General features: G+C 36.7%; 1 protein-coding gene across 1 annotated transcript; it reads left to right on the top strand.

Annotated features, from left to right (window-relative positions):
- The first annotated feature begins 93 nt into the window (after positions 1-93).
- TDRD15 (tudor domain containing 15) lies at positions 94-12,084 on the top strand. The gene is made up of 3 exons (XM_034432192.3): positions 94-438; positions 1,880-8,122; positions 10,423-12,084. The coding sequence occupies exon 2, from the start codon at positions 1,885-1,887 to the stop codon at positions 8,101-8,103; it is 6,219 nt and encodes a 2,072-aa protein (XP_034288083.2). The 5' UTR covers positions 94-438; positions 1,880-1,884; the 3' UTR covers positions 8,104-8,122; positions 10,423-12,084.
- The last annotated feature ends 3,130 nt before the right edge of the window (positions 12,085-15,214 follow it).

The following is a 15,214-nucleotide window of genomic DNA, read 5'->3' as shown; positions in this document are numbered from 1 at the left end:
CAGAAGGCAGCGGCCCCTTCCTTTACGCTGCTTGCGCAGCCGGATCCGCAAAGGCGCTTTCGGGCGGAGGCTAAGGAGGCCCGCGGCGTTGGTGGTGGGGAATCGGCGCTCAGAGTCGCCGAGAGCCACTTTGGCCACTACGGATTGTGGGCGAAGAATCCTTTCCTCGCCTGAATTCTCTTTATAAATAACGCCCCCCCGGTCAAGAAACCTTGGAAGAAACAGCCTCGACACACACACACAGCCCGTTCAGCTTTTTTTGTTTTTTTTGGGGGGGGGGCAAAAGTATCTCTTTATTTCTGCAAGTTCAGTTGCCATTAAAAAAACCCAAGACAGACAAACCATTAGCAGGCTTAAGAGCCGCTTTAACCAGGAGTTCATCGATACTACCCTGAGCGGGAAACTGGCTTTAGATAATAATACTTAGAAGGCAAAGAGGTCTGTGGATTCGCTGTCTTTTCAAATGAGGCATTTTGTGTGTGTGTGTGTGTGTGATTAAAGCTTGTTTTCCTGTGCTAATTGTTTTGCTAATTGTTTCTCGCTGGTTGGCAAATCCAGAATGTGAAATTTAACCAGTTAATACTGAGGTGATGGTCATTGGTACTTAGGTGTGGCTCCCTGGTTGTTGGTATTTGCTCCCTCTCTTAGCCTTTAATTGCAATTTTTGTTATTCCCCCCCCCCGAATAATAACGTTTTTGGGGGGGGAGGGGGATAAGTGAACTGGTTTATTATATGCTGCCCTGAGTCACAATTTTGGTGCGGTAAGATGGGTCATGTAAATTTGATGAATAAGTAAGCCGAAAGAGAAACTTTTAAGACATTTTGTAATGGGGACATTTTGAATGAGAATGTGTTGAAAGTCCAATACAGGTAGTCCTCGATTTACGATAGTTCATTTAGTGACCAAAGTTACAACGACACTGCAAAAAGTGACTTGTCACACTTAGGACTGTTGTAGCATTCCCAGGGTCATGTGATTTACATTCCGATGCTTGACAACTGACTCTCGTTTATGACGGCTGCAGTGTCCCAGAGTCATGTAAGAAGGTTTTGTGACCTTCTCGCAAGCAAAGTCAATGGGGAAACCAGAGTCACTTAACAACCGTGTTATTAATTTAACAACTGCAGTGATTCATTTAACAAATGTGGCAAGAAAAGTTGTAAAATGGGGCAAAACTCACGTAAAAAAATTCCCATAAATAACATAAATTGTGGACTCAATTGTGGTCGTAAATTGAGGATTATCTGTAATAAACTAATATTTAATGCATGGAGACTGCATTCACAAAGATTTGTCCAGCCAAGTATAATTGTGAAGGTAGTTTGTTGCTAGCTGAACTGGCATATCACAATCTGGCCTATTTTATTATATTTAACTGTGTGCTGTGTGGACCTTAGATTGTGGCTTGTTCCACAAATTATGGCCTAAAAGTAACAATAGCTGCATTATTTAATTATTATCAGGCTGTACCTGATTTATAAAAGTACTCTGTGTGAATGCACCCTGTAATATTCCTTCTGCTTTTTCTCCTGAAATGTTCTCATTTCTAATTTAGTGGCACAACTTCATCTAATTAAGGAGAACCTATATTGGTAATGTTGGACTAAAAGCATGAGATAAGGGAAGAGATGCCCAAGCATACAGCTTGTTCATATTCTATTAAATAATTCAATTTATTAATATTTTAAAATCTGTCAGTCTGAAGTTCTGCATATTTTGGTGTACAACAGAACTACCTCTTTAGCTAATAATAGAAGTGATTGTAACATCTCTATTACATATGATTGTGTCAATATAATCAAAATCGTTTATAAACAAGTTATGTGAAAATGAAAAATAAACATTTAACAATGTTAAATTTTATACTGTTTTTTCAGGTAGGATGGATTCATCTTCATCAACAACATTTCTAGATGTTGATGTGAAGGTAACTGATGTATACTACCATCGAAAAGAAGTCCTTGTAAAATTTCAAGGCCAATTTAACACAGAATGTGAGCTTGATTATCATATATTGCAAAAAGAAATACAGCAAGTACCAAAACTGAAAGCTTCTGTTGCAGTTGGTGAATTCTGTTTAGTCAAAGACTCGGAGTGTGGAGAATGGTACAGAGGAAAAGTAATAAAAAAAAGACATGATACCTATGATGTACATTTTATGGACAATGGGAAAATACTGGCAGTGCATGAAACTCACCTTGCATCTCCCATTGATGAATTGTTTCAGCTTCCTCCAAAGATGGTTTATGGGATTTTTGCAAATGTCCTTCCGATTGAAGAAAAATGGACTGCCAAAGCTTTTAATTACTTTTCATCTTTGATAGGCTTGCAGATTAAAGGTCATATACAAGCCACGTTGCCAAACCAAATTTTTCTTTTTCATGTGCCCAAAATTGCTACTGATGTGGTTGACTTCAGAATAGGAAAACTTGTTGATGTAGATACTTTCTGTCTAATTGTTGAAATGTTAACTGCATTTCCACACGAGTCGCTTTGTAAACAAATGCCGGATTTACCACAACAGAAATGTACAAGGCCAGGTACTCTACTTTGTGATGCTGGAGTTCAACCAAATATTCCACCAGTTCTAAGAAATCTTCAACCAATTTTGTCTGTTGGTGCTGTAGAAAAAGTAAAAATATCAGTAGCAGTTAGCCCCAGTAAGTTTTATTGCCAGTTACTTCGACAACAGATACAGCTGGATACATTGATAAGAGAGATGTTTTCCTATTATGACTCTATTAGCAGAGTAAAACTTCCATCTTGTGACAATTTTGGAGCCCTTTGTGCAGCTAGACAAAAAAACGGTCAGTGGCAGAGAGGAGTAATACAACAACTGCTTTCTGACAAAGTGAAGATTTGGTTTATGGATTTTGGCAACTATGAAGCTGTGTCTTCTGAGTATATTTTGAAGCTTCCACCAGAATTTATTTCAGTACCTATGTTTTCATTTCCTTGTGCTCTATCATGTCTTAGTGATCAAGATGAAATGAAAAAAAATGCTCAGCTAGAAGAATTTAAAGAAATCCTATTAACACAACAGACTATTTTGGCCCACATAGATCGGTTCAATAGTAAAGAGCACACCTATTATGTTACATTACGTAAATGTGCATTGACACAGACAAGTGAAAATCTATCTAGGGAAAACGATATGGATCCAAAATACAACACGGATGTCTCTTGTACAAGCGGAAGTGTACAAAATTCTAAGGTGAATTTGGCAGAGAAGATTTACAATACTACTCAACAATCAAGTTATTCTTCAAATCAAAAGGATACTTGTTTACTGTGTTCCCCTTTAACAATTCCTTACAAAAGAGCAGAAATGAAAATAAGTTCAATTTGTGTTGCTTTTGCAGTTTATGTTTTGAATCCATCAAATTTCTGGGTGCAAACGAATGATTTCTTAGATGAGTTTGAAGCTTTAATGAAGAAAGTTGCAGATGTGTATGATGGAGATGAAGTTAATGATAAAATTCTAGAAAACCCAGAGCCTGGAAGACTATGTTGTGCCCGATATAGCAAGGATAAGTATTTTTATAGGGCTGTCATTAGACAAATCGTAGACAATAATGTTGATGTTTATTTTTTAGATTTTGGGAACACGGACACAGTGCCACTCTTTGATGTGAAGATTTTGCTTCCAGAGCTTCAAGAATTACCGGCATTAGCCATGTCCTGTACACTTGCTAATGCATTTCCAATTGAAGATATATGGACTAAAAAAGAAACAGATTTCTTTAAAACAGTTGTGGTTGACAAACCAATCACATTGCATGTCATTGCAAAACAAAAGGAGAATTATATTGTCAATGTGCAGTGTATGAATGGCTCCAAGCAAACTGATGTTCTCAGGCTTATGATTGAGGCTGGATGTGCAGAATATTGGGAGGTAAAGCAAGATCTGTTTCAGAAAACAGTTAGGGGCTTTCAACGAAAATGCTCAAAAAAAAATAAAAATAGAGAAATACTAAGTAAAGCATCTATTCAGAAGAATGAAGTACTGATACCTAAAACTACTGATGAGAATAAAAAGCTGAATACTGACTTTGTGACAAAAGAAAATGCTAGCATTTTCCCACCATGGAAAAACATACTTTCCAATAAATATGAGCAAATGTTTGAGAAAACAGATGGAGTAGAATGCTATAAAGAGTACAAATTTAAACCAGGTTGTGTGTTTGATGTTGTATGTTGTCATATTATTTCACCAGGCAATTTTTTATGCCAGATACAAAATAAGCTACCCGAGCTAAATAGTATGATGGAACAAATTCAGATTTTTTACAACACTCAAAAAAGACCTTATGAAAGTGGAAAGCTTGCCTGTGTTGTGAAATATTCTACAGATGGAAAATGGTACAGAGCTGTTGTACTGAAACACGTATCCAAAACTGAAACTGATGTGATATTTGTAGACTATGGTAACAGGGAAAGAGTTTTGTTGAAAGATCTTCAAGCTATTCATCCAGACTTCCTAATTTTGGAATGTCAAGCATTCAGATGTTGTCTTAATGGTGTCAGTAAATCGTTAATATTTGACCCCTATATTTGGACTGCTGAGATATGCAGTGATTTTAAAAGATTTGTTTCGTCTTCTAATGAACAACTGATTTGTTCAATTTGTGCCCTGGTTCTTAAGACTCCCAACTATTTATATTACATTGTTGATTTGAAGAGTCCGTTTACTAGTTTAAGGCAATTTTTCTTTGAAAATGGCCATGCACAAATTTACCCTTTTGAATGTGCGCAAGCTCTTATAACTCCATTTTCTCTAAGTAGCTTTTATTATTCATCTTTTAATATGGAAGTTGGAAATGAAGAGAAAGTATATGTATCTTATATATATAGCCCTACAAAATTCTATTGCCAGTTAAGTAGAAATGCAAATGAGATGGCCAAGATACATAAAAAGATTTCAGAAATTAGCTCAAAACCAAGCCATGCAATCCAAATGAATACTCACTGTTTATGCATAGCGAAATATTTTGAGGATGGAGTCTTCTATAGAGCTTTAGCATCTCCAATGGAATCACCCGATTTCTGCCCAGTATATTTTGTGGACTTTGGAAATAAACAATTGGTGGCCAAAGAGGAACTGATTCCTATCCCAAACAGTGTTTCAGAATTAATGTTCACACCTATGCAAGCTATTATGTGTTATTTATCAGGTCTAAAGGATGTTGAAATTTCATCTGAAATAAAAGCATGGTTTGAAAAAAAATATTTGGAAAAAGAGTTGAAGGCAGTAGTAATATCTAAAGAATCTGATGGGCAGTTCGGTATGGAGTTGTATGATGGAGAACTACAAATAAATGGAAAGATTAAAGATTTACTAAAGCAAAAAGAAAGTCATCTGAATCCAAATGATATAAAAAAAGGTTTTAAAAAATATATTGGGAATAAATATAGGCCTTATAAAATAGATTTGGATATAGAGAGAAAAAAAGTTAAAAGTAAAGAAATTAGACAGCAAACAAAAGCAGGCAATGATAAGTTACCTGCTAAATATAGGAACAAAATAGTAATTGATCAACAGAAACAGGGTAGTGGACCTGCAAAGTTTCCATTGACTTTGGATTTTTCAGATTTCATGTTGAAAAAAGTTTTGAGATACAGATATGAAAGTACTCACAAAGAACCCAATACTGACACCATTGATCAACTTAATGAACAGTCAAAGAAAATTAAAATTAAAAGGACTAAATTACACATGCTAAAATTAAACACTTCGGGACAAGAAAGAAGCAACAAGACTAAGCAAAAGTACACTGATCTTCCCCAACTTGACATTCATCTAAATTCTAAAGTCTGGGGTTATATGTCTTATGTAGCTAATCTTTCAAGTTTCTATGTTCATCGTTCAGAGGATGAAAAAAGAATTGTGCAACTTGCTGGGGAACTGAATAGAGAAACTCTGGTTAAAGAATCAGAAATAGAGGCTGAACTTGAGAAAGATGATGTGGTTTTAGCAAAATATGAAGTTGATTGTTGCATATACAGAGCTTTAGTTAGAAAAGTCCTAGCCAATAAGTTTTTTGAAGTAGAGTTTATTGATTATGGTAACATAGCAACTGTGAATTCAAAAAATATCTACAAAATTGAAAAGTGTTTACTCAGTTTACCAAGACTCAGCATACATTGCTTCCTTAGTAAAGCAAAGTGCTTGTTTACAAATGAAAACTGGAGTACTGATATGGATGCTTACTTTATCAGTGAGGTAAATAATCAGCCAGTCATGATTAAGTTTCTACAACAGTATGAGCAACAGTGGGAGGTTGACATAATTTGTCATGGAATATCTATTTCTGATAAATTAATAGAGAGAGAAACCCTTTTTGGTTTAGAGAACCTATTTTCACTAAACTTTGACCAAAACATGAAACAGCTCCCAACAATAGATTCAGAAACTATTAGTAATGATCCAGGTAAAAAATCAGACAGTCAAATTTTATGTGAAAGCATTAAAATCAGACCAACTAAGATTGGCTACCAAAATATAAAGCCTGGACAGATAGAAATAGCTGAAGTTGGTCATATTTCAAGTAATGGGAACTTCTATGTGAAGTTAACTAAGGATGCACAAACAATGCTCAATTTAAATGTACTAGTTGCTCAAGAGGTAGAGAAAAAGTGCTTTATTGCTATGGAAGACATTAGTGAAGGATTAGAATGTTTGGTAAGATCAAACAAACTCTTGGGATGGTATCGATCTAAAGTTATTAAAAAATATGTGAACGAGGAATATATGTTGGTCCTTTTTGTGGATTTAGGAAAATATGAAATTGTGTCACTGCACGATACACATGTGCTGACTGAAAAAATAAGGTGTATTCCAAGGAATGCAGTGCTTTGTAAATGGATTTGGATTGGAAATCTAAGTGATTTGTCTTTTGAGGGAATGATGGAGAAGGTAAAATATTGTGAGATAAAGATTATATTTTTTAAATACTTAGAATCAGAGCTTATTTGGGAAGTAGATCTTTTGATAGATGGAATTTTATTTTTGGAATATTGGAATCAAGTATCTAACCAAACAAAATTAGACAGACATACAGATAATGTCAGGAAATCACTTGATATCTCAGTCAGGTCAAATTCAATTTCATGGGCACAATTTCAGAAGAATAGTCACCATCTTGGATTTGTCACATCAGTCACTGATCCTTCAAACTTCTGTATTCAGTTAGAAGATTCATTTAAAACTCTGATAGCCTTGTTCAAAATGCTCTCTAATCTTCCAGAAAACCTCCCAACTATGCCACAAGAATGTATAATTCCCGGTACCAGCTGCTTAATAAAAAATGGACCTAATGAAACCTGGAACAGAATTGAAGTTTCTGAAGTGCTCAGGGACTCTAGTACATTAATGCTTACTTTTATTGATGATGAGGGGTTATCCGCTCCCCTTCCCATCTCCGATATCTCTAAGCTGAAGATTATCCCAGAAAGGCTAGCTAGTTTACCACGATTAACCTATCCGTGCTCATTGTTTGGAGTGACACCTGCTGATGGGAAACATTGGAATGATGAGGCCAAGCTTAAAATTCAAGAATTTCTTGGTCAACAAGGTCTCACATTCCAATTCAAACAGCCTCGTTGTGGACTGAAGCTAGAAGTAGATGTGTTTTTTGAGCAAAACAATGCGGCAGATGTATTGGTTGCTTCTGGTTGTGCTTTGTATTCTAAAACTGTATCCTTTGGATCAGCTAGTTGTGATGACTTTCAGCTACCAAATTCACGTGTTATTCATGATCCACTCTCTATCCAGAAGATCTCTGAACCACAGATTGCCATAAATGGAGACAAGAAAGGTCCACAGAATTCAGATATGCAATTGAAATGTGTTGATTTAAAAAATTTGGAGGTGAACAGCTCAAAGAAATTACATGGTAAAAAAAAAGACTATCGGATGACTTTCTTGCATAAAAGTAAAAGAAATTATAGAAGTCTGCACAAGCGCAATAAGAAATTATTTAATCGATGTTGTGACAGAGAGCAACTCAACCAAACACATTCTACAACCGTATCAAAGGCTTCTGACAAGTTGCTTTTGGACTCCAAGAATGCTCAGATCCAGATTCATGAAGAAACGTGAGCACGTACTCACAAGAAAGGTCAGTTTCAAATGACTCTTAAAACAACTATATAAAATTGTCTTATTCTTTGCTTTATCTATAACAGGAACAATAGTTTGGGCTTCCTTTAAGGGAATGAGCAAAAGATGCATAAACTGCCATAAAGCATACTGGGAGGATGTTAGTATATTCCACGTATAATGCAGTATCAAATCTATATGAGTTTGCATCAAATCTATATGAGTTTGCATAGCGTGGATGTGTGTAGAAAGATTATCTGCCACAATGTGATTATCTATAGGGAGCCTTTAGGGCTCATTATGGAGCAGACAATTTAGTTCTCTTCAAGAACTATCTATGCTAAGAAATTGACAGCAAAGTAGTGTTCTGTGTTTTACTGAGCATCTTGGCAGGTTTCAACCAGAAAATCCTGAATTACTTTCAGCTCGGAAACACAATTTTATAATGGCTTAGGTTCTTAGAAATATGATTTAAAAAGAGGTGTTAGAGATACCTACAGGTAGTCCTCAACTTACGACCACAATCGAGCCCAAAGTTTAAGTTGCTAAGTGAGACATTTGTTAAGTGAGTTTTGCTCCATTTGACAACTTTTCTTGCCACAGTTGTTAAGCAAATCATTGCAGCTATGAAGTGAATCTGGCTTCCCCATTGACTTTGCTTGCAAAGAAGGTCACAAAAGGAGATTTACATGACCCTAAGACACTGTAGCCCTCATTAATATGAGTTGGTTGCCAAGTCGGTTGAATTTTGATCACATGACCATGGGGATGCTGAAATTGTGTGAAAAATGGTAATGAATTCCTTTTTTCAGTGTCTGTGTAACTTTGAACGGTCATTAAATGAATTGTAAGTTGACAACTACCTGTATTTGATGTGGTGGCCGTTAGAAACTGTTGAATAACATCTGGTATATTTGGATTTGGTACCACCAGAACGCTGATGACAGTACCTCTTTTATTTCTTTTCCGCTTAAATGCAAGGAAACTTTGCTTCCTTTCTGAAGTCAGCAATAGACTGAGTGCAAACTTAGAGATGCGCAATCCAGATCAGACACTACTGTCCTTGGTTAGTTGAAAGATAAATGAAAGAAAATGGAATTTAGTCAGAAGCTCATTTCATTAGTGTCCAAGAAGATTGGCATTGCTTGGGCAATAGATGTATGCTCACTTGTAGAAAAGGGCTATTAAAAGGCTGGAGGGCATTTTTATTGTAGAAATATTCATCTTTTTTCATGTATATAAAGACACACATTTATATTCCACATACATAGAAGGAATAATCTATATTCCATATACATTTACAAAAATCTTTCTCATTCTTCTATGTATGAGAGTTTAGCCAGTCCTGTTACTGTCATGTTTTGTTTGGCCACAATAAGCCTTTCCTATCCCAGGGCCCCCAGAAATGTTGAATTTCAATTCCATTACTTCCTGAATAACAAATGCACTAATTTGGGAAAAGCTCTACAGTCCACATAGTGTACATGACTCTGTATGTTATGTACACTCTACAGTCCATGTAGAGTGTACATAGACTATGTAGAGTATACATGACTATGTATTGTTCCTGTGACTTTGTAGCCTAGTAGAAACTTTATGCATTCATCTCATTGTAGAAGTATAGGCTGTACTTTGGAAATCAGAACTAGAGAATTACAGGTCTGTGATAGAGAGATAGACAGAGAGAGAGTTGATGGCGGGATAGACAGATTTAAAAATATAAAAAATAATATAAAAATATGTGGAGAATCTGGTAAGAGTGCAGAGAAAAGCAACAAAAATGATTAGGGGGCTGGAGGCTAAAACATGAATAACAGTTACACAAATTGGTTATGTCTAGTATAATGAAAAGAAGAACTAGGGGAGACATGATATCAGTGTTCCAATATTTAAAGGGTTCCTATAAAGACAAGGGGGTCAAATTATTTTCCAAAGCACCAAAACGCAAGGCAAGAAAAAATGATTGGAAATTAACCAAGGAGAGAAGCAACCTAGAACTAAGGAGAAATTTCCTAATGGTGAGACAAATCAACCAATGGAGTAGCTTGCCTTCAGAAGTTGTGGGTGCTCCATCACCAAAGGCTTTCAAGAATGGACAGTCATTTGTCTGATATGGTATAGGGTCTCCTGCTCGAGCAGAGGGTTGGACTAGAAGACCTCTGAGTTCCCTTCCAACTGTGTTATTCTATGTTCTATCAAAAAAATTAGAAAGTTAAAAAAAATTAAGTCTCTGTAAAAAGGCAGGTCTTCACAGTAAACCTGGACAAATTATTATGTATATTTTCTTTCTAATATATCTGCTTATGTTTTTTTTTTTAGATTAAAATCAGAGTAGATGGATTATCACAGTTGGGAACTAATAATGGACAACAGATCAACCTTCATTTGAAAAGCAGTGCAGGAACAGTATGCAGAACATATTCTATTTATAAATTTATCATTTATAGAAATCCAGACCAGAGGCCCATAACTATTAAATAGTGTAAAGGGTTCATTAGTATTCTGGTTTGGTTCCCTTCCTCCCCTGCCACATGCATATATTTTTATGTCTTTAAAAAGTCTCTACTGAGGATTGATTTAGCATTGGGATGATGACAGCATGGAAAAAGAAATACTTTGGAATAAGATTTTCAGCAAAACTAATCTGTTATCTTACTGGACAAAGACCATCTTGCAATTGGTGCTAGATTTTTTATTATGATGCTAAACTTTGTACCTATGTGTAATAATCATTTGGAGTTTTGTTTAATTTCAGAAGTGATTAGGAAGTATCAGGTTTTTTTTAAAATGGAATGTAATACAATGTATCACCAGAGACTGTTGGTGTGCCTTTGAGGATGTTGAAAAAAATGCAAAAATGTGAAAATCAAGAACAGTTGTTCTATATGTCGCTAAATTTTGTGGTGTATGTGAGGCATACGGTTGTATAGATTGCGTAACTGCCAAATGCTGTTGATTTGTTTTTACCAGTCAAAAGCTTGAATTTAAACAAATACAATAGGAAAATAATCTCTTTATTTATACTGACCATTTCAATGTAAGTACATTTCAGTAAAATATAGATTTAGTTATGGACTTCCATTCCTGTCTTCTTGTACAATACTCTGTTTTGCTTACTATCACAAAAAGGCTCCATCTAAACTGCAGAATATATTAAGACAGATGTAAATCTCAAGATATTTTATTAATTATAGGGAAACTTAATGCCGAGTTGATTGCTACCAATTCTTGCCTGTTGGCAAGTATTATAATTTCATAGTTTAAATCCGTTTTCTTTTGTTACACTTGTGTATTCTCTCATGGGAGAGAGAATGAGTGACAGGTATACAGAAATCACGTTTTAAAACCTAGTTAAATCTTATTTGTGTATTAGAGTGTTTGGAAATTGTATATATTTTTATTGCAGGCTGTACTGCATTGAGCCTCATCACTGAGGATTTTTCAATATTATTTAGAGAGAAGTCCTACAGTATATTGGAAGAACGCTCTCCTGACAGCTTGAACCTTTCTGTTAGGTTTTTTTTTTTTTAATCCTACACATTTTAACAGTTCTAATAACTACATTTTGAAACACATAAGTTGATTTAACCGAATTAGCATATTTGAGTAAGACATGATTTTAAACTTAAATGTCTTAAAAGTGCAACCAAAAGAAAACCAAGCTTCCAGTTGGCCCCAGGGCTTGTTGGAAGTAACAGTGAAATATTTCTTCTTGTAAAAGGCAAGAATAGCAGGAGTTATAATTTTTTTATATCTATACGAAACCAAATGGGATACCCATGTAAAATTCAAATTAGTTTCTAAAAGCTTTAGTGTTATATGTATAACTACTGATGAGTACTGGTGAGAAAACACAACTTGTTTATGGTGTAAATATGAGTTTTCTTGCTGAGCGCCCTGAAAAAAAAAGATGAGTTTGGATATTTCATGATGTTCATAAAGTGCAGTGTATTTTTCTTTAAATAAAAGAATATTCTTCGACTCCAGTGATATAAAATTGTTATTAAGCAGCAATAAAGCAGTGGTACAAGTTTAAAACAGCCACAGTAAAGCTGTAGGAAAAGCTACATTTGTTAAAAAAAACATTGTTGATGTTTTCGCATACCAGATTCCAGTTAGGGGAAGCTTTGGTGGGAAGGGGGATATCAAATATATATTTCTGAAATCAATATTTTGCTTTTATATGGGGATTAGGTGGGATTCTTTTCAGGTGCCAAGCCCCATTGTGCAATTCTCCCTTCACTCAATTCACCTTATAGCCTAGATCAGAGATGGCTAACCTTTTTGCCACCACATGCCAAAAGCGGGGGAAACGGGGGGGGGTCATGAGCGCACGTGCCCACACCCATAATTCTATGCGCCCCCCCCACTTGCACGCATGACCCCCCCCCATACTCCCCCTGTTTTTGGTTTGCTGACTTCCGGTAGAACCGGAAGGCCCATTTTTTGCTCTCCCCAGGCTCCAGAGCCTGGGGAGGGCGAAAACAGCCTTCCCCACACCCCCGGAGTGCCTCCAGAGGCTGGAAACAGGGTTTTTCCAGACTTCTGGTGGGCCCAGAAGGCCCGAAAATCAGCTGGCCAGCACATACATGTGCACCGGAGCTGAACTCGCATGCCCACTGATATGGCTCTGCGTGCCAACTGTGGCACGCGTGCCATAGGTTCGCCATCATGGGCCTAGGTTATTCTTTTCCTCTTTTTTTAATTAAAGATTGAAGATCTGTAGATGCCATGGCTTTGTGGAGCATGTTACTGACCTTGATATTATGAAATAGAGATGGAAGGGGTGTTACAACATCCAATACAGGTAGTCTTTGACTTATGACCCCAATTGAGCCCAAATTTTTTATTGCTAAGTGAGACATTTGTTAAGTGAGTTTTCCCCATTTTACCTTTCATGCCCAGTTGTTATATGAATCAGTGCAATTGTTAAGTTAGTAACAGGATTTCAACTGAATCTGGCTTCCCCATTGGCTTTGCTTGTCAGAAGGTTGCAAAAGGGGATCACAAGACCCCAGGTCATGGCAACCGTCATAAATATGAACCAGTTGCCAAGCATCTGAATTTTGATCACAAGACCATGGGGACGCTGCAGTAGTGATAAGTGCGAAAAATGGTCATAAGTCACTTTTTTCAGTGCCGTTGTAACTTTTTTTTTTTTTGCTTTAATTTATATGCTGCCCTTCTCTGGAGACTCAGGGTAGCTTACAATGTGTTAAGCAATAGCCTTCATACTTTTGTATATTTATACAAAGTCAGCTTATTGCCCCTACAATCTGGGTCCTCATTTCACCTACGTTTGAAAGGATGGAAGGCTGAGTCAACCTTGAGCCTGGTGAGATTTGAGCTTGCAGTAATTGCAAACAGCAGATGTTAATCTGTTAATAACCGTGCTTTAGTCCACTGTACTACAGGCTCTTCACTTTGAACGGTCACTAAATGAAGTCGAGGATTACCTGTAGTCCTGAATGTAAAACAAGCCATGTTGCTGTTTATGTTGCTGTTCTTGATTTTTGTGCATGTATTGTTTTTTGGTTTTTTTTGAGCACAGTACACAGTTCGCCTTGGCTCTTTTGCCATGGAGGCATTTAAGTGTATGCTTTGTTCATGTGTCTTGGGCCAATTGCATAGACTTTTAAAGGTACAATTTCAAACAATAACATTCCTTTTCTGTTTATTAAATGTAAAGTGATTTTGCAGAATAAAAATAAAAATAAAAAATACCAAATATTAATGAGTACACCAAAAGCAAGGAAACCTAACAGGAATAATATAGGAACAATAATAATTGTTTCCCAGGAGCAGGCAAAAGTTTAATAGCAAGTCATATTAATAAGGAGTAGTAGGATCAGTTGAAGTGTGTGGCACAAATATTGTGAAAGCATTAAATTTAGTTTAACACCCTGAATAACACCATGTAAGAGTATAGACACCTCTGTGGGGACAGCATTTTACAGAAAGTGCCCTCTGAGGTTGCATAAAACCAAATGTGGAAATTAGCATAGAAAAACCTAGCTATAAGTAATGTTAGAATGTATATTATCTTTATGGATAGATCTGTTCTGACCCAGCCTTAGCAGAAGCAAGAAACAGACTCCTTGTCACTCCTTGTTATTTACCTCTTGTGAATTAATGGCATTCACCCATCGAAAAGTCCAATCAAGAGTCCTGCAAAGAGTTAAATGCAGCAACAGACCTTATCAGTTCCTTGCAATAATTGCAAGGCCATGAGCTCCCAGCCAAAAGGCTACAAATTAAGTTTTGGCAAGCAGTCTTTGATGCAGGAAATGCAATGAGCAAAATCTTCAGAAATACGAACTTTTGTCTCCTACTACAACCACTCCCCTTTCCTTTTATTTATTCCCCAGCCAGGGAGGAGCCATTCAGCATCAACGTTGCTTTGCTTCCCGAGTTGACTCCTTGTCCTTCATTGTTCACCTCTCCTAACTGCTCTACGCATACGTGCATCTGGAGCAGATTCCAGCTGTTCCTCCTCCTCACTTATCTCAGCCTCCAGAGGCCTCTCCTGGTGGCTGGGAAATGCCAGACAGCCTTGGCTCTATCTCTGTGTCCGACACTGAGCATCCATCAGCCTTCCCCAGGCTTCAGAACTGGCCCAAGTTCCTCCCCAACCTCCTCCTCATCTTAGTCTGCCGCCAGCTTTTCTGGCAGCTGGCGGGCCACAAGAAGAGCTGGATAGAACATGGGGTCCATTTCTATGGTATATAATAGCAATTTGTTCAGCTCTGAGAAAACAGTTTAGGGAACCTTTTTACTTCTTCCTGAGGTGGCGAAAGAAAAGAACTAGGCCAAGAGTCTGAATTAGCTCCTCGGATAAGTAAAGCACACAATAGTAATTTAAAAATTTAATACTTGGTAGAACTCTCGTAGTTCTCTACAAGTGACTTTATGCAGTTTGAAATGTTAACAATGTGGGTGGGGTTACCTTGACCCGAGTCAAGTCATCTTCAGAGACTGACATGTCTTAAAATGCGAGCCACGTTAATGTGTACCTCTTTCCTTTTTCTTTTTTTGTTGCAAAAGTGTGATAGGGATTCGTTTTGAGCCCAATATATTGTATAAAACAACTACCAGCACTAAAGCTGTTTTA

The sequence above is a fragment of the Pantherophis guttatus genome, chromosome 1, assembly GCF_059756535.1.
Source record: "Pantherophis guttatus breed Tessera chromosome 1, ASM5975653v1, whole genome shotgun sequence".
Lineage (NCBI taxonomy): Eukaryota > Metazoa > Chordata > Lepidosauria > Squamata > Colubridae > Pantherophis > Pantherophis guttatus.
This window is presented reverse-complemented; position numbering and strand designations above follow the sequence as displayed.